Genomic DNA, 24,885 nt, shown 5'->3' on the forward strand with positions numbered 1-24,885 from the left:
CACATGTCCATGTTTCATGTTCGTGTACAGACCCAAGTGCCCCGACTGTCTCTGGGTCTCCTGAGCCCAACTAACAGACTCATCAGCATGTATGAGGCCGTTAGTTAGGGTCAGGATACACAAAGTTGGACTGGGCACTGCCTTAAAGGGAACCTGTCACCAGTTTTGTGATATATCAACTAAAACTATCACTTTATTCAGCGCCGGTGCTGCATTGTATAAATGCTCATATAACCCCGACTCCCCAAAAAACCTTTTTTACGCTGTATGGTAATCCGGTTGGCCAGGTCTGATGGGCGTGGTTTAAATCCCTCCTTCCATGGGGCTGCTGCTCGCCTTCCTCGTTCTTTAATTGACGTGGATGACTCCTCAACTCATCCACATTGCCAGGCAAAATCTTGTGCCTGCGCACAGAAATTGCAGCTCGCACCTACGCACTATGCTTTGACCTACTGCAGGCAGAGCCAAAAATATAAGTGCGCATGCGCCCGCAGTAGATTGAAGCACAGTTGCGCATGTGCGAACTGCGATTTCTGTGAGCAGGTGCAAGATTTCACCTGGTAATGTGGAAGACGCGAGGCATCCTCCCCATCGGTTAAAGAGGGAGGACGGCGAGCAAGATTTTTGGGGGGTATACAGAGGGAGTCTGGGGGTTATATAAGCATTTACGGAATACAGCACAGGCGCTGAATAAGGGAATACTTTTAGTTGATATATGACAAAACTGGTCCCCTTTGAGGTTGGCATACACATGAAATGATACTTTGGTCGATTGTTTGGCCGGCAGTCATCTCAGTCTTCTCTCCCATACACAGGAGCACTTTTTCTTCTGGAGCGCTCCTGTGCTCTCTACGAGAAGGACGCCAGCAAGAGATGTATTATCAATGGGGGAAGAAAACAATCAGCAATCTGAAACTGGACATGCCCAATCGACATCTCCCTGCAAAATCTGTCGAATGGTGCCCCCTTATACATATGGGTGTCGGCCGAACCTATCTATATGAATGAGTGCCGTCATCATTAATCTAATGTGTATGGGGGGCACTTTAGGCTTTTGTCATATCATCCTTTAGGTTACATTGGAGATGTATATTGGTTTATTCTCTAACATATACCTGCCTGTGACTGATACCACCCTACTGTATAGGCATGCAGCGGCGTACACTGATCACGGCTCTTATTTGTAAAAAAGAATGTCTACCACCCCTATACATCTTTATTATGTCAAGGCAAAGGGAAGCATGGTAGACCAAGCTTTCCTACACAAAAGAAGCCAAACCAAAAAGTTATATGCTGATGCATAACTGTCCTATGGACTCATTGGCTTACAATGGAGTTACTTGTTGGGGAATACTCCAGATTTTTGGCCAGCAGTGAGTAAGAGGAATGGGGAATGTACAAGTACTTATATTTTTATTAATTATACATTTGTAGGGGGAAATTTATTAACACAGGCATTTCCCTACAGAATTTTCTCCAGAAGGCTTTAGGTTTAAGACTATGTCAACTTTATGAAGCGCACGGGTATATTTAGTGTAGCCTGTGTGCCATAAAATGAAAACAGTTTACGGTAGGTATACTGTATGCATTTACAGTAAATTTGTCATGGGAAGGTTTGCCACACAACCTTTTCCTATGCCCAGTCACTGTTTAGATGTAAAAATTTGCTAAAATTTTTTCGCAAATCAGTCTTGTGTCAAATTTGGTGACTTTTTGACATCAGAAAATTGTTGCATAGGGAACAATAAACCCTAACCTCCACCACCTAGCTAAAACCCTAGCTAAAAATTACATGACATTTGGCCACTTGACTGATCACTGATTGGGAGCATCGGTCAAATGGCCAAATAGCACATGATCAGTCACAGCGTTGTCCGTCGACATGAAGCTGATAAATTAGTACAGCTGAAAAAAAAAATACGTACAGTGGTGTGAAAAAGTGTTTACCCCCTTCCTGATTTACTATTCTTTTGCATGTCTGTCACACTTAAATATTTCAGATCAACAAATACATTTAAATATTAGACAAAGATAAGACAAGTAATTAGAAAATGCCGTTTTTTAATGAAGATCTTTATTATTTAGGGAAAAAGAAATCCAAACCTAGAAGGTCCTGTGTGGAAAAGTGATGCAAAAGAATAGGAAATCAGGAAGGGAGCGAACACTTTTTCACACAACTGTATGTCCATCAAATTCAACCAAGAGATAGGAAAAAATAAAGGGAACAAAGTACGAGTACATCCAGTATGCATGATTCAGTCTGCACTATAAGAGAGCAAATTTTTACCTCCTGGAAATTTCACTTTTTTGGACTGATAAGGAGGAAATATTCTCTTTTCTTTTGAGGGGGTTTTTACATGAAATCGCTTTCACCATATTTTTGTATGGGGCATTTTTACATTTTGTGATTGTAGGAAAGTATAATATAGTCACGCAACAAATATGCTAATAGGAGTGTAAAGAATGCAAAATGAACTATGCCATATAGGACTATGTATAGAACTATGATATAGACTTGGCGGTATGTGTGTGTGCATGGAGAGATCATTTTAAAGTATGGCTGCTTTTTCTGCTGTCACTTCTGCAAAAATGTCCTTCATGACTGAGAAGACGAAAGCACTGGAGTATATATATGAAACGGTCTTTGTTGCATATAGGAACCAAGCACAGAACAGGTTTCATTTTATATTTAACTTTTGAAAAATGAAAGCTGCTCTACAGGCAACACAGACAGGTTTCATAAATCTGCCCGAATATCTTTTCAGTGAATGAAATGTAATTACCCCACTGTGGCTGCTGCATTTACTTCCAATTTACTAGGACATGGAGGATGTATAACTCATACATACCCTCCGGTCCCGGCTCAGAAACGGTCGAATCCCCGCAGAGCACAGTGCATGCGCTGGAGGGGTTCATAAGTCCGCAGTCACACAGAGTGACTGCAGACTTACCATTTTGGACCGGACAACCCCTTTAAGGTGGAATAATTTTAGTAAACCTCCCTGAATCATTACAACCATTATGAAAGTATTCACCGGGTTGTCACACAAATGTACCCCACTATAAAATGGCAACTCTGCCTAAGGGTATGTGCACACGTTGCGGATTCTGCTGCGTTGTACAGTAGCATTGTAATCAATGCAAAACAAAAAACGCTGTGCACATGCTGCAGATTTTTCCGCGTGGATTTGCTGCAGTTTTAAATCCGCAGCATGTCATTTCTTTGTGCGGATTCCGCAGCAGTTTGACACCTGCTCCATGATCAGGTGTCAAAACACAGGGGAAAACCGCAGGCTAATCCGCAGGTAAAACGCAGGTCTTTTGACCTGCGGATTTAGTGAAATCCGCAGCAGAATCCGCAACATGTGCACACACCCTAAGGCCGGCTTCACACATCCACAACTAACAGTTGGTGTACCGACTGGCTGTGGGTCTACTAACCCGAAGTGCCAGCCTCATAGGTATATACAGTATGAGGCAGTTCGCTCCGGTCAGGAGACCCACGGCCAGACCAGAAATGAAGGTGAAATGCGGATGTGTGGACTGGGCCCAATGTTCAGGAGCAAATCCCCTAGGTTCACTATAGAGATAGTCATGTATGCTCCTAGGTGTATGGGAAACACGTGTGGAAAATGAAAGACAGTCATAACCGTAGACGAAACTTGAGAGCTCCAGGCTCTGATGCAAAATCTGTAATAGGACCGCCACCTACTTTGTGCCATTTTTAATACTGCTTTCTAAGAATATGGTGGAGGGTCTTTTGGCTTAGTGGTGTTAAGGCCTGAAAGTGACAGCTGCCTTTGCACACCTTTAAAACCTTTGACATACTGGCTATCACTCCGCTCCCTCAATGCAAAATTTAAGGCAGCTCAGTAACTAAGCATAGGTTTACCCCTTACGTCCCTTTCCGGCATCTTACCTCTGTTTTATGTTGCTTGCATCAGTATCTAGTTTGCCAGCTTTCAGGAGATCTCCAGCCGTGAGCATCTTTTTCCCCCTTAACAGCAGAAGGATGACATCAGGTAAGACGAGCCAGGAAAGTACTGTATGTCCTATGTGATGTTCAAAGCATCTAACTGGGAAGAGTCTACACAGAACTTGTCCAAAAAGCGAACCTCAGGCTGAAAGCCATGTGTCCTCCAAAATCCAGACTTTAAATATATTTACAATTGTTGGGGAAAAAGACTCATCAAGTGGCAGGTAGTAATGTTTTGTTCATAATGATACCCAGTGATGTTAAAGTATAAACTGAGATCTAGGCACGACAACTTCTGGAAATGTAGAAGTCTCTGGGTGGAAATCTACTAAAACCTCAACATATTTGATGATTCTGATTAGTGTACGGCACAATACAGTCAGGTCATGTTTAGATGTGGTGGATTTGATGAAGATTTTACCGACCAAATTCTGTAATAAAATCAGTACAATACATGCAAATGGGGTTTACAAAAGTCCATCCACATATAACCATCTTTTTTCAATGATGAATTTTTAAGTCCGCAACATATCTGTTATCAGGCCCAGTTTTAGACAAAGTAGGGCTCTGGGCAAAAGTTTAAAGTGGAGCCCCTAAATGCCAACATTGCACCATCACACTCAAACATTTCGGTTGCATTTACATGCACTGAGTTTAGACCATTAAATGGGAGCAATTGACAATATTGAAGTGGTTTGGCGCTTGTTTGCCGGCCTTTTAAGGGCCTGTCACACTAAGCGATATCGCTAGCAATATCGCTATAACATCACTGGTTTTTGCGACGTTATAGCGATATTGCTAGCGATATCGCTATGTCTGATACTTACCTCCGACCGCTCCCCCGCTGGTTATCGCTGATCGCGCGAGAACGTCCTGGACCGTTTCTCGTTGTCAGCTTCCTGCTGGGCTTCCTGTGGAGAGACGAGCGACACGTGGACGCAGGCGGGAGGACGTCAGGATCGCCTCGTCTGACAGGTAATTAGCGACCCCCGACCCCTGCTATGTCGCTGGTGAGATCTGCCTGTGTGGCAGCTCACTAGCGACCACTTAGCGATGTACCAGCGATCCTGACCGTGTCATATCGCTGGTCGGGATCGCTGGTGCATCGCTAAGTGTGACAGTAACTTTACACAGGTTGACGAAGAAGGATGGGCACAAAACAATCACTGATAGATCAATTTGTCCCCATACAGTATAAGGTTATCAGCAGCACATCTGCAGTTTACACTGGGTGACGTGCTGCCGAGAACAATGATTTTTTGTTCTGCCATAAACAATCCAATCACCTGATGAATGAGCAGCATTTAGCTTGTTCGTTGGGCTGACATTCATCTACGCTGACATTATTTCTAAATGTGGATGCTACATACAGTACATACATACACCATATGTGACAGACACACATAGCACACACGCATGTATACTCCGAGCACATACACACATGAATACAGAGCACATACATACACACATACTACCAAGAGCACATACATTCTAGGCTCAACCAGACACACAGACACAGAGGTCCATTCACATCAACGGGTTGTCTGTGTGATACAGGACGGATCCTCGAGAGAGAGACACGCTCTTTGTAATCACTTACACTCTGACCAAGAGATGAGGTTTCTGAACACAGTATGCCTTGTATTAATTAAGAATGACTTAAAAATGTTTAATAACATCAGTTTTACAAACTGGAGAGTCAGTAAGAAGAACGTTTTCATAGGATCATCTACTTAAATGTCATTTTTGACAAAGAGCTCCTATATACTTTATACTAAAGTCTATTTTACACAAAAAAAGTGTTCATTTTGAATTATTAAGCACCATCCTAGTGTTCCAAAATCCATATGACAATACTTCCACACTAGTGGAAATGTTGGACTTAGGCTAGTTTCACACTTGCGCTGTTTTGCGCTGTGTTTTTGCGCAAACATGCGCATGCGTTTTTTTACCTATACTTAACATGGGTGCGCATAGACATGCATTTGTACGTGTTTGTATGCGCATGCGTTTTTTTGCAGTGTGCGCCCGGGCGCACAAAATGTATCCTGTTGCATTTTTTGTGCGTCTGACCTGTCTGGAAAAAACGCATGCGCACAAAATCCACCCACAAACACATTATAGCCTATGGGAGCGCTGACGTGCGCATGGTAATGCGCACGTCAGTGCAAAAAAGCATGCTTTTTTTGTAAAAACCATGCGCAAAACCCCCAAAAAACGCATAAAAGCGCATGATGCGTTTTTTATGCGCATTTGCACTGCGCACACAGCGCAAAAAAACGCAAGTGTGAAATAAGCCTTAATGCTTTGTAAGTGCTGCATAAGAACAGTCTACACAATTAGGAATAAAGTAGGTGCCTCCCTAACCCGAATTACATTTTATAGATCAGATTTTTTTTAGTTAGTAAACCCATCATGAACATCTGAAGAATGGAGCCTGCAGGTGGCACTCATGCTGCCATTATATGGCTATTACAAGGATTTTAACCCCTTCAACCCCGGGCTATGTTCAATTTTTGTTTTTTCCTGCCCTTCTTCCAAGAGCCATAACTGTATTTTTCCATCCTCATAGTTGTATGAGGCAGAAAGCCACTGTTTGGGTGCATGCAGGGTTCAGAAGGGAGGGAGCACCGTTTTACTTTTTGAACTCAAAATTGTCTCGAATCAACGGCGGGCTCCATGTCGCATTTGGAAGCCCTATGATGTACCTAAACAGTGGAACCCCCCATTTCTAAGGGTCTATCACAGTGATCAAAATGAACCTATAGGAGAAATCTCCTATTGTTGCAGGGTGTCGGCAGATCTCGGAGGGCGCACTGCGCATGCGCCCGCCATTTTTTTCCTGGAAGAAAATGCAGAGGGCCGGGGGACATAGCCAGAAGGACAGGAGGACATTGCAGGTACTGGGGGGGTGGCCCGGGGGACCCCATTTCAGAGGAGAGAGAAATAAATGGGAAATCTGACTTTTTTTTGCGGTCAGTTATTCAGTGAATAATGGTGATCACAACACTGGGGTCGGTAAAAATCAACTCGAATCCCATTCTCCGGGGTCTTGGCTACCCTCGGTAGCCGAGACCCCGGAGAAATTCCAGTGGTTGGGGACGCTATACACTTATTTCTCAGCGCCGTTAAATAGTGGTGCTGAGGAATAAGTACCCTTAACTGCCAGCGTTAAAAGGCGTATCGGCGGTCGTTAAGGGGCTAAATCTCTCGCTTTGCACACTATGCTGCACATGCATGTTATGGTCAGGGTGCGCATGTATTGAGCAGGCTCAGGAGGTATTCCAGCTACATAGAGGCAGATACCAGCTGTAACACATAGCCAGCATATGCCCGTCACAGCGATTGGCGCTAGCCGCAATCGCTACTGTTTAACTATTTTACCTTGTCAAGTAGCACATTTAAAAAGTGTGAATGCCGTTACATTTCTAATTGGAGGTATTTGCTATTAATACTATGACATCTACTACATATTGGGATAGTATCTTGAAGATGTGAATATCCCTTTAATGCCCTGATCTTTGTATGTTCTAGATTTTGATTGTGGCCATATGACTAAATACACTAAATCCCGAGCTACGAAAAGAAAAAAAACAAAAGGATCCCGTACAGAACACCATGCTATTGCTGAAATATCTGAAACTATAACAAAAAACTGCTAAATTGCAATTTTCTTTTTAAAACGAATTAATAAATAACGCTGATTCTGACTGTTCACTTAGTTCAGTTTGTTTGCACAGCTAATTGTAGACTTATCTGTGCTATGAACAAAGATCTCCTGAATATTTGTATAAAGATTTGGGTGCTGAGGAACTGAGAATTCTAATAGAAAAAAATAGTCAAATACCATTGTTGGTGCCTTATAGTTCCACAATTAAGACTAACGAGGAGCCAAGGAAACGAGGCTATGTATTATAAGAGACAAACCCTACCACAACAAACACATGGCAGACTCTGCCGTCTGCACGGAGATTACCAATATCATGTACTGTGTTTACGACTCCAGCTACAAATTCTGTCCCCAAGACGTCGGCGTGTCTGTCTTTATGACTGGAGAGAGAAAATTGATCCAAAGAAGAAAGGAAAACATAATACTATGTGCTGCACGGAGTCAAAATGACATAAATGGAAGATTAAATCTTAGTGTATGATGACCAAACCAACAGCAGATGACACCAGTGTTTCCATAGTTGGACTCCTTACTTGGAGCAAATTGGTAAAGTGAATAACCAATTTGGTTGCTGCTGTTTTTGGACATCAAAGGAGGGAATTATGGGCCAGAATGGTGATCCACTCGCAATACGAGACTCTCAGGCTTGTGGCTATAGTCATTCCATGTTTTACATGATTGGACATTCATTTGCTGCAAGTTGCAGTCTTACAGGAGCTTGTGTGATGTTTTCGCCATTGAACACAAAAAGAAAATAGCAATTACAGACCCAGACTACCATAACAGGGGAAGGACTATAGGTGCAACTTATACAAAACTGGAAGACCTAAAAATCCAGGAGGACAAGGACTGAGAACAAGAGCCGAGGGAATATTAATTATTATTATGAAATGTAATTTGAATTATTGGCAAAAGAGGCATTTAATGTAACACACATAGAAAAAAACCTGAAAAGTCAGTTTCAGCCCAGAATAAAATTTTGCACCCCCCTCTCATTGAGTTATAGCCCATACAGTGTCCTTGGTGTTTCATCACAACCTCTGCACAGGGTAAAAGCATGCAGGAGTGACAAGAAAGGATATTCCCTTAGATCCTCTAACCAGCAGGAACTAAGCATAACAGTTGTGCTCAAAAGATTACATACCCTGGCAGAATTATTGCTTTCTTAGTGTTTTTCAGAGAATATAAATGATAACTCCAAACCTTTTTCTCCACTCATGGTTAGTGGTTGGGTGAAGCCATTTATTGTCAAACTACTGTGTTTTCTCTTTTTAAATCATAATGACATCCCAAAACATCCAAATGACCCTGATGAAAAGTTTACATACCCTGGTGATTTAGGACTGATAACATGCACAGAAGTTGACACAAATGGGTTTGAATGGCTACTAAAGGTAACATCTTCACCTGTGACCTGTGCCAAATGCCAGGAAAATTGTTTGAGATGCAAAGAAAAACCCACAATTGACATCAGCTGAAATACTGGACTCTCTGAAAACTAATGGTGTGGTTGTTTCAAGATGCAGAATAAGGAGGCACTTGAAGAAAAATGGGCTGCATGGTCGAGTCGCCAGAAGAAAGCCAAATGACTCTGATCAAAAGTTCACATGCCCCATTTCTTAATACCATGTATTATCCCATCTAACATCAATGGCAGCTTGAAGTCTTTTGCGGCAGTTGTGGATGATGTTCTTTATTTTCTCAGATGGTAAAGCTGCCCACTCTTCTTGGCAAAAAGCCTCCAGTACCTGTAAATTCCTGGGCTGTCTAGTATGAACTGGGCACTTGAGATCTCCCCAGAGTGACTCAATGATATTGAGGTCAGGAGACTGAGATGGCCACTCCAGAACCTTTACTTTGTTCTGCTGTAGAAAATGACAGGTCGACTTGGCCTTGTGTTTTGGACCATTGTCATGTTGGAACATCCAAGTACGTCCCATGCGCAGCTTCCGGGCTGATGATTGCAAATTTGCCTCCAGTATTTTCTGATAACGTGCTGCATTCATCTTTCCTTCAACTCTGACCAAGTTTCCTGTGCCTTTGTAGCTCACACATCTCCAAAACATCAGTGATCCACCTCCGTGCTTTACAGTAGGAATGGTATTCCTTTCATCATAGGTCTTGTTGACCTCTCTCCAAATGTAACGTTTATGCTTGTGGACAAAAAGTTCAATTTTGGTCTCATCACTCCAAATTACCTTGTTCCAGAAGTCTTGAGGCTTGTCTCTGTGCTGTTTTGCATATTGTAGGCGAGATACTTTGTGGCATTTGCGTAGTAATGGCTTTCTTCTGGTGACTCGACCATGCAGCCCATTTTTCTTCAAGTGCCTCCTAATTGTGCATCTTGAAACAGCCACACCGCTAATTTTCAGAGAGTCCAGTATTTCAGCTGATTTTATTTTTGGGTTTTTCTTTGCATCCCAAACAATTTTCCTGGCATTTGTCACAGGTCACAGGTGAGGATGTTACCGTTAGTAGCCAATCAAACCCATTTGTGTCAACTTCTGTGCATGTTATCAGGCCAAAATCACCAAGGTATACTGTATAAACTTTCGATCAGGGTCATTTGGATGTTTTGGGTTGTCATTATTTAAAAAGAGAAAACACAGTAGTTTGACAATAAATGTTATCATTCATATTTTCTGAAATAAACACCAAGAAAGCAAAAATTCTGCCTGGGTATGTAAACTTTTGAGCACAACTGTACTTTTTCAGTCCCTCACCATTCCCAAGATTCTAAATGAGAGTACTCCTGTGTACAATCACAGTTTGAAAACAAGAGTCGATCTCTCAGCTGAGAGGCAAATACAATAGTGTTTAGCCTCAAGTTTTGCCCTTTTATTCAGGTGACCCCACAACGATTTGGGAATGCCATAAATATTGTACCACGGAAAAACCCCTTTAAAGGATAAGTCATAGTGTTTTAAAAAGTAACACAAAATGTATTTACGTACATAAACGCTAGTAATATTAATGTATCATAAAATACACTTATGTAGCAGAAAACATATAACAAGTATGGATTAGCAGAAGCGCAAACACAGAGCAGGTAATGCAGATCCCCAGGAGTGTGACTATGACCAGTGTCACGTTCATGTGCTACCAATGTCTCTGATGTCAATCTATCACATTCTGCCATGCTAGCATTTATACGTCAATCATATTGTGTGTAGAACTGGATTATACAACACTAATACTAGAATCAAAAAGCAAATAACATAAGTAAAAACACAACAGTCATTGTCAACAGATTGCACATATGACAAATAGTAATCATGGCCAAATCTACCAATGATGAGGATATTCTCTTGTTGGGCAGCATCCAAATTCCATTGTCCAACTTCTATATTACAGAAGTGTCGGAAGAGTGAGTTCATTGCCGACTAGGTACCAGCAACTCTGCCCCTTGCATGTTGCTGGATATATGGCACCATACTAATTGGAATGGGGATTAAAGGAGTGGTCTGAGACTTTAACATGGATGGCCTACCCTTTGGATAGGTCAATGTTCCTGGTGTCGGTGGTGGCCGGAACTGCTCAGTTATGGAGCTGCACAGCTCCGTTGATGGAATAGTACTGTCCACCGCCCCCCCTTCCCCTATTAATTTTAATAGGTGGCGGATGTGTAGTACCCAACCACGGCCACAATAGAGTTGACTAAGCTGTGCTGCTCTGTAACTGAGCAGTTCCGGCCACTGTCGACACCGGGAACAGCTGATTGGCGTATGTACCGTATGTTGCACCCCCACCGATCAATGTTAAAGCCCCTTTAAAAAGGAATTCTTTTATTCTTAAAATATAAAGCAAGTGAGCCATTCACGGAGGTTTTCGATAAAATTTAACCTTGTATTTAATAACTTTATACTGCGACAAATCACTGAATAAACAGGATTTCCTAATAAAATGTCATATATTAAAGGAGCCATGCTAACAATAAAATTATATTTGAGAATTGCTCCAATATATAATTGACATTTTATGTATATTGAGACTAGTGTGTATATTTGCAGTATTGGGGTGCATAACAATCAAAGGGTTTTATATACTGTTTATACGGTAAAAAAAAGAGTGATCAGTGATGGTGTGACTACTGGAGCTCCAACCATTTCAGAGAACATACTGGAGAATCCTTCATATAGAGTAAAAATGTACCGTAAATGGTAAAAAGTATAAATGGTAAATCAATGGTATCCTGACCTGCTCCCACGCACGTCTTCCAGTTCCCGGTGAAGATGAGCATTCCTTTCTTCCTCTTCCTGCAACCGCCTTTTCACAGCGCGCAACTCTTGCTGAGCTTCACATTTGATATCATTTGCTACGACCACAGCTGTCTGCAGGTCGGCTTGGAATCGCTTCCACTCTTCAGCATCTTCCTATGGTGGAATAACCCACAGGTTAGCAAAAAACTTGGCACTACTGACTTAAGAAAACCAGAGAGCAGCACAGCATTTTATTTAAAAAGAGCTTTTCACCATTTTTAGCATTGTAAACAGGCCATGTCATAGGGCAGTGGCTGCAGAGCTAAACAAAACATATCTTTTCATCTTTGTTGCAGAGAAATTAGTTTACAAAATTTAGGTTACAAGTTATGTGAAGTCCAAGGGGGCGTTACCAGAGATTCTTTCCTAGAGGCGTGTACTTCTCTCCCTCTATGATGCTGACCAATCATAAGTATGAGGCACTGTGGAGGGGAAAAAGAACACACCCCCAGAAAGTCAGAAGAACATGCCTTATCCTGTGAGACGTAATGACAGACAGCCCTGCTCTCAGCCATGATCTTTGTCCCTTCTATATAGTATAGACCAAAGCGAAGTGTTATTACAAACCACTTTCATCTCACAGCATTCAGTATAAGCATACTCACTGCATGAGATGAAAGCCGTTTTCAATCATACTGTGCTCTGGTCTATACTATACAGAAGGTGCAGAGATCAGGGATGTCTATCATTCCATCTCACAGGATAAGGCATGTTCTTCTGACTTTCTGGGGGCGTGTTCTTTGTTCTCCTGTATGTTGCTGCTTTCATATGAATGATCAATGTCATACAGGGAAAGAATTGCAAGCCCCTAGAGAAGAATCTCTGATAACGCCCTATTGGGCTGATCATAAATTATAACCTAAACTTTACAAGCCAACATCTCTGCGATGGAGAGGAGAAATTAAAAAATATAAATGATTTTTTTTTATCCAGCTTTGAAGCCACGATTCCATGATGTGGTCAGTTTAACAAGCTAATGATAGGTTCTCACAACCGTATTTCCAGTCCAAGTGCTGTCCATGAAAAAGGTACAGCACTAGGACCAATGTTACTTAATGGGGTAGTTCAAATTAGTCATTTTATTTCTTTTCACTGATCAAATCTAAGCAAGAAAAAACCTAGCATCCACTAGTCTAGTTTCTTCCATGTGTCAGATAAGACTCATTCATTCAAAACCATTTTTGCGCAAAATATATATATATATATATATATATATATATATATATATATCAGATGCCACCATATAGCATCCATTTTCTAAAGGGTTTGTTCCATGAACAAAGCACAGTACAGTTTAATTACCGTATTTAATTAACAAATCTTAGAATAAAATTAAGGCCCACAATTGGGTGTTCTTAAAAAAAAAAAAAGTTCCTGTCCTACTGTCCCGAGATGCAGTGGCATGCAAAAGTTTGGGCACCCCTGGTCAAAATTACTGTTATTGTGAACAGTTAAGCAAGTTGAAAATGAAATGATGTCTAAAAGGGCTAAAGTTAAAGATGACACATTTCCTTTTTATTTTAGGAAAATTTTTTTTTTTTTTTTTTTTTTCATTTTAAAAATTGCAAAAAGGAAAATGGGCCAAATTCAAAAATTTGGGCACCCTTGGAAATTTTTGTGCTGAGATAACTTTGACCAAGGTTTCAGACCTTAATTAGCCTGGTAGCGTTATGGCTTTGTTCACGGTCATTGTTATGAAAGACCCGGTGATGCAAAATTCCCAACTTTGTAAAAACCCAGCCTCCTTAATAATTAATTATGTTTGTTTGCTCCTAAAGCGGAACTGCAAATGGAATGTCCGAATGCAGCTGTGAATGTAGCCTTATTACTAACCCATTTCTGTAGCAAATGTTTTTTTATCAAGGTGTGTTCTGAATACCGTCACAGCTTGGCACATTATGGCAATATTTATAAAGTACCAACATATTCTGTAGCATCATCAGTAAACATAAAAAAAATACATATACGGTATATACTTTTAACATACATGCCATTGAAAAAAAATAAAAATATCCTGCTTAATAAAGCTTTCAATAGTTAAAATCCACATTGTTTCTACATTTGATGCCGATTTTACCTTCATTTGCTTAGTGAGGAGCTTTAGTTGTCTTTCCAAATCTTGTTTTTGTTCCTCCAGTTTATCCACTTTATCTAAATAAGAAAAAAAAACACAGATCTCAATTCCAGAGTGATGCAGACATGATGTAATTCAATGATGTCGCCACAGGGTGGTGCTGTTCCCCCACGATAATGTGAAATAACTAAGGAAATGTAAAGTAGAGCTGCGCCATATGACAGTCCCATGTAAGGATAGTAAACCGCATCTGATAATGTTCCATATCTAGCATCATCATATAAAAAAATTAGAAATTTTATTAGGAAGCCATAAGGGCTGTAACAATATTATATACTAGATGGTGGCCCGATTCTAACGTATCAATCTCTCTCTCTCTCCGCAGATCTGCCGACGGAGGTGTGCGTCGTTCGAATGCGCTGATTGGTCCCAGCCGGCTGGGTGAGACCAATCAGCGCCGCGGGATTATATAGTAGATAGTCCAGTGCTCTAATTTAATGATTCATTGAGGCTCTTCACATTGATATTTTGCCACTGCAGGTACAAGAAAATTTCCATGATAGCAAAACTCTGCTATTCTCTTGGATCATTTGCCAAATCTCTTTCTTCAATCATTTTTGTCCACTTGCACTCTATTTATAAGAACTATCGTGTTCGGATTGGTATGGTTGGGTCCAGTGAACAGTATATTCCTATCTTATCGGTTTCCATTTTCTGTGATTTTCACAGGATGGCCCCATGAGACTGATGAATGTATAAATGGGACCTTATTGTTCAAAGTAGAAAGAAAACACTCCCCCCCCCCAACAAAGGATGAAAAGCACAAGTCCCTGAGCCCCCGTTTTTCTTTTAAAAATCATATCAGCGTCATTTTTCGTGAGCTCAGATGCTTCAAAATTAAAAAGTTAATGGATTTTGGATTTTCTTTTCAAAGTCTCCAAGGACTTTCACATAAAAGAAGAAAAACGTTTAACATCAAGGCTCTTATCGAGTTTCTTTAGGTTACATGGTTGAAAAGAAAAAAAAAAAGGAGAAGGAGAAGGATGCGCTTTCTTGTTTTAGTAAAGTGCATAATAATCTAAAGTGTTCTGTAGTTTAAACCATTAATGATATATAACCAGGATATGGCATCAATATAAGATCTGAGGGGGTCCCACTGCTAGGACCCTTGCAGATTGTGAGCCCTCGGGGGCAGGGTCTGCTCTCCTCCTGTACCAGTCGTGACTTGTATTGTTTAAGACTACTGTACTTGTAACATAGTAACATAGTTATTAAGGTTGAAGGGAGACTTTGAGTCCATCTAGTTCAACCCATATCCTATCCTAACTTGCCCTAACATGTTGATCCAGAGGAAGGCAAAAAAAAACCCCATGTGGCAAACAGTAAGCTTCACATTGGGGAAAAAAATTCCTTCCCGACTCCACATACGGCAATCAGACTAGCTCCCTGGATCAACGCAATATTAAGGAAACTAGTGTATATACCCTGTAATATACTTTTCAAGAAAGGCATCCAGTCCCTTCTTAAGTTTTAGTAGGGAATCACTCATTACAACATCATATGGCAGAGAGTTCCATAGTCTCACTGCTCTTACAGTAAAGAATCCGCGTCTGTGAATATGCTTAAACCTTCTTTCCTCCAGACGTAGAGGATGCCCCCTTGTCCCCGTCACAGGTCTAAGAGTAAAAAGATCATTAGAAAGGTCTTTGTACTGTCCCCGCATATATTTATACATTGCGATAAGATCACCCCTAAGCCTTCGATTTTCCAAACTAAATAACCCCAAGGGGTGTTTATTATGTATACCCCTCCTCACATGTAAAGCACCATGGAATAAATGGCACTACCAGAATGGAGATGAGCAGCACAGTTAATTGTGGCAAGACTACGATATCTCACACAACACACGTCTAGTAAGTGAGAAGAGGCACAGTACTCCACTAACATATCTTCAGTCACATCAGCAGGTGCTAGAAGTTTCTACCTTCAGTGATCACATATTATTGGCATATCCTTGCAGAGCTGACATTACAGCCCTGTATTGTTTTTCTTATGAGTCTAAATTTTCCAAAATACAGACTATTGAGAAAATCCGACTAACTCTGATTCCAAACGATTGTCCTCTATTTACAGTGGGGCAAAAAAGTATTTAGTCAGTCAGCAATAGTGCAAGTTCCACCACTTAAAAAGATGAGAGGCGTCTGTAATTTACATCATAGGTAGACCTCAACTATGGGAGACAAACTGAGAAAAAAAAATCCAGAAAATCACATTGTCTGTTTTTTTTTTCATTTTATTTGCATATTATGGTGGAAAATAAGTATTTGGTCAGAAACAAAATTTCATCTCAATACTTTGTGATATATCCTTTGTTGGCAATGACAGAGGTCAAACGTTTTCTGTAAGTCTTCACAAGGTTGCCACACACTGTTGTTGGTATGTTGGCCCATTCCTCCATGCAGATCTCCTCTAGAGCAGTGATGTTTTTGGCTTTTCGCTTGGCAACACGGACTTTCAACTCCCTCCAAAGGTTTTCTATAGGGTTGAGATCTGGAGACTGGCTAGGCCACTCCAGGACCTTGAAATGCTTCTTACGAAGCCACTCCTTCGTTACCCTGGCGGTGTGCTTTGGATCATTGTCATGTTGAAAGACCCAGCCACGTTTCATCTTCAATGCCCTTGCTGATGGAAGGAGGTTTGCACTCAAAATCTCACGATACATGGCCCCATTCATTCTTTCATGTACCCGGATCAGTCGTCCTGGCCCCTTTGCAGAGAAACAGCCCCAAAGCACGATGTTTCCACCACCATGCTTTACAGTAGGTATGGTGTTTGATGGATGCAACTCAGTATTCTTTTTCCTCCAAACACGACAAGTTGTGTTTCTACCAAACAGTTCCAGTTTGGTTTCATCAGACCATAGGACATTCTCCCAAAACTCCTCTGGATCATCCAAATGCTCTCTAGCAAACTTCAGACGGGCCCGGACATTTACAGGCTTAAGCAGTGGGACACGTCTGGCACTGCAGGATCTGAGTCCATGGTGGCGTAGTGTGTTACTTATGGTAGGCCTTGTTACATTGGTCCCAGCTCTCTGCAGTTCATTCACTAGGTCCCCCCGCGTGGTTCTGGGATTTTTGCTCACCGTTCTTGTGATCATTCTGACCCCACGGGGTGGGATTTTGCGTGGAGCACCAGATCGAGGGAGATTATCAGTGGTCTTGTATGTCTTCCATTTTCTAATTATTGCTCCCACAGTTGATTTCTTCACTCCAAGCTGGTTGGCTATTGCAGATTCAGTCTTCCCAGCCTGGTGCAGGGCTACAATTTTGTTTCTGGTGTCCTTTGACAGCTCTTTGGTCTTCACCATAGTGGAGTTTGGAGTCAGACTGTTTGAGGGTGTGCACAGGTGTCTTTTTATACTGATAACAAGTTTAAACAGGTGCCATTACTACAGGTAATGAGTGGAGGAAAGAGGAGACTCTTAAAGAAGAAGTTACAGGTCTGTGAGAGCCAGAAATCTTGATTGCTTGTTTCTGACCAAATACTTATTTTCCACCATAATATGCAAACAAAATGAAAAAAAAACAGACAATGTGATTTTCTGGATTTTTTTTTCTCAGTTTGTCTCCCATAGTTGAGGTCTACCTATGATGTAAATTACAGACGCCTCTCATCTTTTTAAGTGGTGGAACTTGCACTATTGCTGACTGACTAAATACTTTTTTGCCCCACTGTATAAATCACAACGAACACTATGTTTCCATATACTTATGAATAGTACATTGCACCAATACAGAGAGTTATACTCCACCCCCTGAGGGAGCCAGGTGTCGGCGATACACATAGGACCACATTGTCCCTCACAGGGAACCTATAGTTGAATTTAGAAGTTTACATACACTGTATAAAAAGACACATCTGCATGTTTTTCTCAATATCTGACAAGAAATCAGAATAAACCTTTCCCGTTTTAGGTCAGTTAGGATTACCATAATTATTAACATTTGCTAAAAGCCAGAATAATGAGAGAGAGAGAATGATTTAAGGCATTTTTATTAATTACGGTTAAGTCAAAAGTTTACATACATTTCATTAGTATTTGGTACGATCGCCCTTAAACTGAATGACTTGGGTGAAACGTTTGGGATATCCTAACACAAGCTCCTCACAATAGTTGGTCGGAATTTGAGCCCATTGCTCCTGATAAAACTATTCTAACTGATCCAGGTTTGTAGGTTGCCTCACTAGCACCGGCCTTTTCAGCTTTACCCATAAATTTTCCATAGGATTGAGATCAGGGCTTGGTGATGGCCACTACAAACCATTGACTTTGTTATCCTTAAGCCACTTTGTTACCATTTTGGCAGTATGCTTCAGGTCATTGTCCATTTGGACCCATTTCCACCCAAGCTTTAACTTCCTGGCTGATGTCTTGAGATGTTGTTTAAATGTTACCACATAATCTTCTTTTCCCAAGATGCCATCTATTCTGTGAAGTGCACCAGTCCCTCCTGCAGCAAAACAACTCCACAACATGATGCTGCCACCCCCTGTGCTTCACAGTTAGGATGGTGTTCTTAGGTTAGTTTCACACTAGCGTATTTTCCATGCAGCGCATGGCGCCGCTAAGCCCCACCCCCTGCCGGCTCCATACCCGCTCCATCCGGTCATCGCCGCCTACTATCGCACACGGCCGCATGCGATCTGCGCACCCTATCTTAGCATAGGGTGCGCAGACCGTGCGCTGGCCGCGTGCTAGTAGGATTTTATCGTGCGCTGCGCACTTTTGAAGGTGCGCCCATGTGCGCCAAACGCACCATGTTGCATTTTGGCGCGCTCGGCGCACCTTCAAAAGTGCGCAGCGCACGCTAAAATCCTGCTAGCGTACGGCCAGCGCACGGTCTGCACACCCTATGCTAAAGATAGGGTGCGCAGATCACATGCGGCCGTGTGCGATAGTAGACGGCGATGACCGGATGGGGCGGGCAGGAAGCTGGCAGGGGGCGGGGCTTAGCGGCGCCGTGCGCTGCATGGAAAATACGCTAGTATGAAACTAGCCTTAGACTTCCAAGCATCTCCCTTTTTCCTCCAAACATAACGATGGTCATTTGCCCAAAAAGTAAAATTTTAGTTTAATCAGACCACAGGACATGTCTCTAAATATTAAGGTTTTTCTTCCTGTGTGCATTTGCAAACATTAATCTGGCTTTTTAGGTTTCTTTTGGAGTAATGTCTTCTTCCTGGCAGAGTGGCCTTTCAGCCCATGTTGATACAGTACTTGTTTCACTGTGGATATTGACACAATCTTACAGCTTCCACCATCATCTTCACAAGGTCTTTTGCTTTTGTCCTTGGGTTGATATGCACATGTCGGACCAAAGCACTTTCATCTCTGGAACACAGAACCCATCTCCTTCCTGAGCGGTATGATGGCTGGACATTCCCATCTTGTTTGTACTTGCGTATAATTGTTTGTACAGATGACCGAGGCACCTTCAGGTATCTTGGAATTGTACCCAAGGATGAGCCAGACTTGTGCAAGTCCACAATTCTCTTCCTGATATCTTGGCTGATTTCTTTAGACTTTCCCATGATGCTACACAAAGAAGCAGTGTGTTTCAGGTGTGCATTAAAAGACATCCACAGGTGAGTCTTTAACTCAGATGTTGCAAAAAAAAACATCAGAAGCGTCCAAACACATGACATCATCATATGGGCAGTCCGGAATTGTTTAAAGGCATAGTAAATCTTAGTGTATGTAAACGTTTGACTTTGCAGTAAGTAATAAAAATGCCTTAAAACAATTCTCTCTCTCTCATTATTTTGCCATTTGGCAAATATTAATAATTATGGTAATCCTAATTGACCTAAAACTGGAAAGGTTTATTCTGTTTTCATGTCTAATATTGAGAAAAACATGCAGATGTGTCTTTTTATATAGTATATGTAAACTTCTAGTTTCAACTGTATTTTCCTATACCCTGGTTTTGGTATTTACTTCATCTACGGTACTTCTTGCTCTTGTTGCCTCCCTTTACATTCATTGCCTATTGATATGTATATTTGATGCTGAAGTTTCCAGTAGTTATTTAGATCTCCTTTGATCCATTTTTCAACCAACATTATATACAGCTCTTGCAAAAATTAAGAGACCACTGCACAGTTTTATAAAAATCAGCTTCTCTACATGTCTGACAGCCATTCCATTCTAGTGTCAGTTGAATTTCAACCAGAGTACACCTCATTCCACTTAATGTGCTTCTTCTGATCACCTGAACCAAATCTTATTTAACGAAGGAAAGTATAAAAAAAACCCTGCTGTGGTGTTCACAATCCTCTTGCAATAGGACAAGCTGGATGGCAAAATAAGTGCTAGTAATATCCCAAAAGAAATAGGAATGAAATAATAAACTTTTAACCATGCCAAAGGAGTTGAAAAGAAAAGTCTTGTGTGAGGAAAAGAAGGGCTCAATTCTGGCTTTACTAGCAGAGGGATAAAGTGAGCGTCATTTGCCTCCATCCTTAAAATTTCTAAGACGGCAGTCCATTACAACAAGGTCAAGCAGCAGACATTGGGGACAACAAAGCTACAGACTGGCAGAGGGTGAAATTGACTCTCCACTGACCGGGATGACCGTCATCTTATTCGAATGTCACTCAGCAACCACAGGATGACATCAAGTGACCTACAAAAGGAATGGCAAATGGCAGCTGGGGTGAAGTGCACGGCAAGAACAGTTTGCAACAGGCTCCTAGAGGCAGGGCTCAAGTCATGTAAAGCTACAAAAAGCCTTTCATCAATGAGAAGCAAAGGAGAGCCAGGCTGAAGTTTGCCAAAGACCATAAGGATTGGACCATAGAGGACTGGAGTAAGGTAATCTTCTCTGATGAGTCTAATTTTCAGCTTTGCCCAACACCTGGTCGTCTAATGGTTAGACTGAGACCTGGAGAGGTGTACAAGTCACAGTGCCTTGCACCCACTGTGAAATTTGGTGGAGGATCGGTGATGATCTGGGGATGCTTCAGCAAGGCTGGTATTGGGCATAATCTTTGCGAAGGACATATGAATCAAGCCGCATACAAGGTTATCCTGGAAAAACAGTTGATTCCTTCTGCTCAGGCAATGTTCCCCAACTCTGAGGACTGTTTTTTCTAGCAGCACAATGCGCCATGCCACACAGCTAGGTCAATCAACGTGTGGATTAAGGACCACCACATCAAAACCCTGTCATGGACAGCCCAATCTTCAGACCTGAACCCCATTGAAAACCTCTGGAATGTAATCAAGAGGAAGATGGATAGTCACAAACCATCAAACAAAGAAGAACTGCTTAAATTTTTGTACCAGGAGTGGCATAAGGTCACCCAAAAGCAGTGTGAAAGACTAGTGGAAAGCATGCCAAGACACATGAAAGCTGTGATTAAAAGTCATAGTTATTCCACAAAATATTGATTTCTGAACTCTTCCTGAGTTAAAACATTAGTATTGTTGCTTCTAAATGATTATGAACTTGTTTTCTTAGCATTTTTGAGGTCTGCAAGCACTGCATTTTTTTGTTATTTTGACCATTTCTCATTTTCTGAAAATAAGTACAAAATTTATTGCTTGGAAATTCTGAGACATGTTGTAGGTAGTTTATAGAACAAAAGAGCAATTTACATTTTACTCAAAAATATACCTATAAAGAGAAAAATCAGACAAACTGAAAATTTTGCAGTGGTCTCTTAATTTTTGCCAGAGCTGTATATTCTTTCGATTATTAGCAACCAGCATCTTACATATTCTGCATAATTGAGTATTTCTTTGATTAGAGCAGTCATATAGTTTTGTATCCACCATTTATGTTGATTGTTTCCTTACAAATAATTATTAGATTGCCCTGTGAGTGTGTCAAGAACCCCATTTTTGAGTTCTGCTATAGTGGCACTTTAGTCAATGCCTATTTTAATTGTTTTTATCTCTTTGTGGTTATTTATGTACACTTGTTTTATGGATTTTAAAATCTGGATGTACATTTTGTTTAGTTTTTTTTTCCCTTTTTTAGAATTGTAGCTGTTTTTTTTTTCACTATGCAGTGTGCCGCCTTTACTATTGTAGTGGCGCCTGCTTAACCATTATTTTAGGATCCAATCATCTGTAAATTCTGATAAAAGTTTCAGCAGGTTCCCATTAGATCATGGAATGCTCTTTCCAAGTTAATTTCATACACTTTTCTATGACTGTCTGCTTATCTAACATGTGTTTGGTCCCAAATAAGTTGAATTAATGGATTTTAACGTAAGGCATTTTGCTAATATTAGTCTTACATATCATAATTGCATCCTTAAACACAATTGCGTTGGAACGTGATGCTTCAAAACATGGCAAATGTAGTTCATGTTGTGACTGCCTTGAGATATATAATGCCCGGTAAATGTTATATATCCTGGAGAGTCATGTTATGTGGAGGCACAGTCCTACCCATAAATCACGGGTGTACGGTCGCCCCCTTCCATGTCTGGATTTCCCAAGTTTCCTTTGAGATTGCCGTGCCCTCTGACACACCACACAAAGTTGACCTCTATTGCTATATTATCTAATCACATCCAGCTTCCTGCCTGGAAAAAGACAAAGTCAGTGGGTGTTGTGTGTTCAATCACCTTTTACAGATTATAGCACTGGACTGGTGGGGGGGCAGGGAAGGGAAACAAGACCACAGAAGCCCCTCAGGGACTTTGAAGAGGCAGAAATCTAGTGGGGGTTAGTCTGACACAGACATGGATGGGTGTAGCAATTGTCAAAGAGCCAAGGGGTCCTTTTGATCCATATGAGAAGACAAATACTATTATAGAAAGATATACATCTTTCCTGTATTATAGACCCATGATCGTTGGGGATCTGTTGGATATTTTGCATTGGGTCTCACAAGCTTAGGTTACATCCCACGGCACAGGATATAATGGGACATTTACTACAGTAATGGGTGACATGCATGGACCATGTTCCGGTAATATGGTGACCAGACCTGTCATACAAGATTTCTTACGTGCCACAAAATAACATTCTTAAAAACTTGTCACCCCTAGTAGCACTCTGAAAAGGAGATTAACAGGTTTTACTTGTGATAGCATGGATATATGACCTGCATTAATCGGTATTCCTGTCTCCAAGATCCTATTGCAATATGTAGTAGGCGTTCTCAAATAAGATGTTCGAGTCCCCACAGCTACAGGTCGCACGACTGTTTGACAGCCGCAACACATGCAGGGAAAGCCTAACAAACAGGAAATCGCTGCATGTGTTGCGGCTGTCGAACACCCGCGGGAACTCAAACATATTTTGCGAGCAAGCCGAAGACACTGGGTTAGGACCCGAGAAGGTTCAGATAACACCATATTCAAGCACGTTCGCTCATCACTTTCTGAGTTGAGACTGGTGCAATAGCTGCTTAGAGCAAGTGAGCTGTTACTGACTACAGCACTGCCTCAGCGCAACAGACAATACAGATACCAGGAGCATAGACCATACCAAAAAAAGGTGAACACAAGGCCAAAATAACATATAAAAAATACAATCCAATACACATCCAGCACACATAGGCCATCATCATGATGATAATTTACTAAAACATAAAATTAAAATATGGACCACACAAAACGTGAGCGTCACTGAAACAGAACAGTGCGATCAAAGGAATGGGGCAAAACTAATATGTTCATTTAATCCAGATGGATGGACAGTACCAAGTGTCCAAATCCACCTGGAATCTAACTGGGCCAACCTTTTAGACGTGTCTCCACCCCGAATACCAACATTCAACATGTCAATGCCTCTAACCCTGAGAAGACTACCATTGCAGCCATGGAACCTCCTGAAAAGACGGGGGATGGTTCTTATGGAAATAGCTAAGGGGAATGATTGTGGTATATACCCCAGCTGTATGTGTGTCCATTATTTTCCCTCTGGTATTATATACTATGTGTGGTTTTTTTCCCGTTTGGGTTAAATCACAATTGTGAGATCATTTTATACATTATTAGTATATATTAATCTGGATGTGTACGTCCCTTTGCATGTGCTTATGTACCACCATCATGTGTGCATTTTCCCACATCTTCCACCATATATACCTGTCGATTGGATTTTATTAATTGCTTCAATAAAAATTGTATTTTTTATATGTTATTTTGGCCTTGTGTTCACCTTTTTTTGGTATGGTCTATGTGTTGCTGGTGATAGGCAGCTAAATCCACAAACAATTTTATGGTAGATGTATAAGTAAAATACCATGTATGTGTGTTTGACCTGCTGGTGTCAGATACCAGGAGCAGCAGTGAAGGCTCAACACTGAATCCGGTGAAGGGGAGAAAGGTACGGTTTGTTCTCCTAAGCCTGCAGCCAGGGAAAAGGGGTTTTCTGAAACCGTAAAACCCCTTTAGGGTTTGTGCTTGGAACCTGCCTTAAAAAGTGCTAAAAAAAAACTCTAAAACAGAATGAACATTCACATATATTAAGTCTTTAGGAACTTTGTCTTTGTAAACCCAAAATGGTTAAAAAAAAAAAAAAAAGAAGAACCTTGACCATTCTTTTGGAGGCTTTCACTTGGAAGCCACTCAGTATTAAATACATTTAAAAAAAAAAAATGCAGGTAGGAAAGTCATCAAAAAAGATGCTTTAGGAAAACCACCATAGTGTGCACATACCCTTGAGCTGGATGGCACCTTATCCAGTATCTTCTGTTGGCACACCTATCTTTATACGTAAGAGTCCTACAAGTTACATATCACCATAGAATACGCAAACAACACTGACACACGGTGTCCAAATATCAGAATAACTGCACTATACAATGTCGCCTAGGGTTTGCATATTACTTTGATGTGGAATTTCGATACAGAATCCACAATTAAGCCAAATATAATG

At 41.1% G+C, this 24,885-nt stretch overlaps 1 protein-coding gene across 7 annotated transcripts in view; it reads right to left on the reverse strand.

Moving 5' to 3' along the window:
• The window catches only part of SPECC1 (sperm antigen with calponin homology and coiled-coil domains 1), a 490,142-nt gene that overhangs the window by 149,040 nt on the left and 316,217 nt on the right, over window positions 1-24,885 (reverse strand). For 5 of the 7 annotated variants that reach the window (XM_073565374.1, XM_073565375.1, XM_073565378.1 and 2 more), the window contains 3 exons: window positions 13,983-14,056; window positions 11,844-12,019; window positions 3,920-3,997 (listed from right to left, as the gene is read on the reverse strand). In XM_073565374.1, coding sequence (XP_073421475.1) covers window positions 3,920-3,997; window positions 11,844-12,019; window positions 13,983-14,056 — 328 coding nt within the window. The remainder of the gene's footprint in view (window positions 1-3,919; window positions 3,998-11,843; window positions 12,020-13,982; window positions 14,057-24,885) is intronic. The other 2 variants (XM_073565376.1, XM_073565380.1) reach the window with 1 other exon arrangement.

Source organism: Dendrobates tinctorius, unplaced genomic scaffold (genome assembly GCF_039654945.1).
Source record: "Dendrobates tinctorius isolate UK_male_01 unplaced genomic scaffold, ASM3965494v1 ptg000016l, whole genome shotgun sequence".
Classification (NCBI taxonomy): domain Eukaryota; kingdom Metazoa; phylum Chordata; class Amphibia; order Anura; family Dendrobatidae; genus Dendrobates; species Dendrobates tinctorius.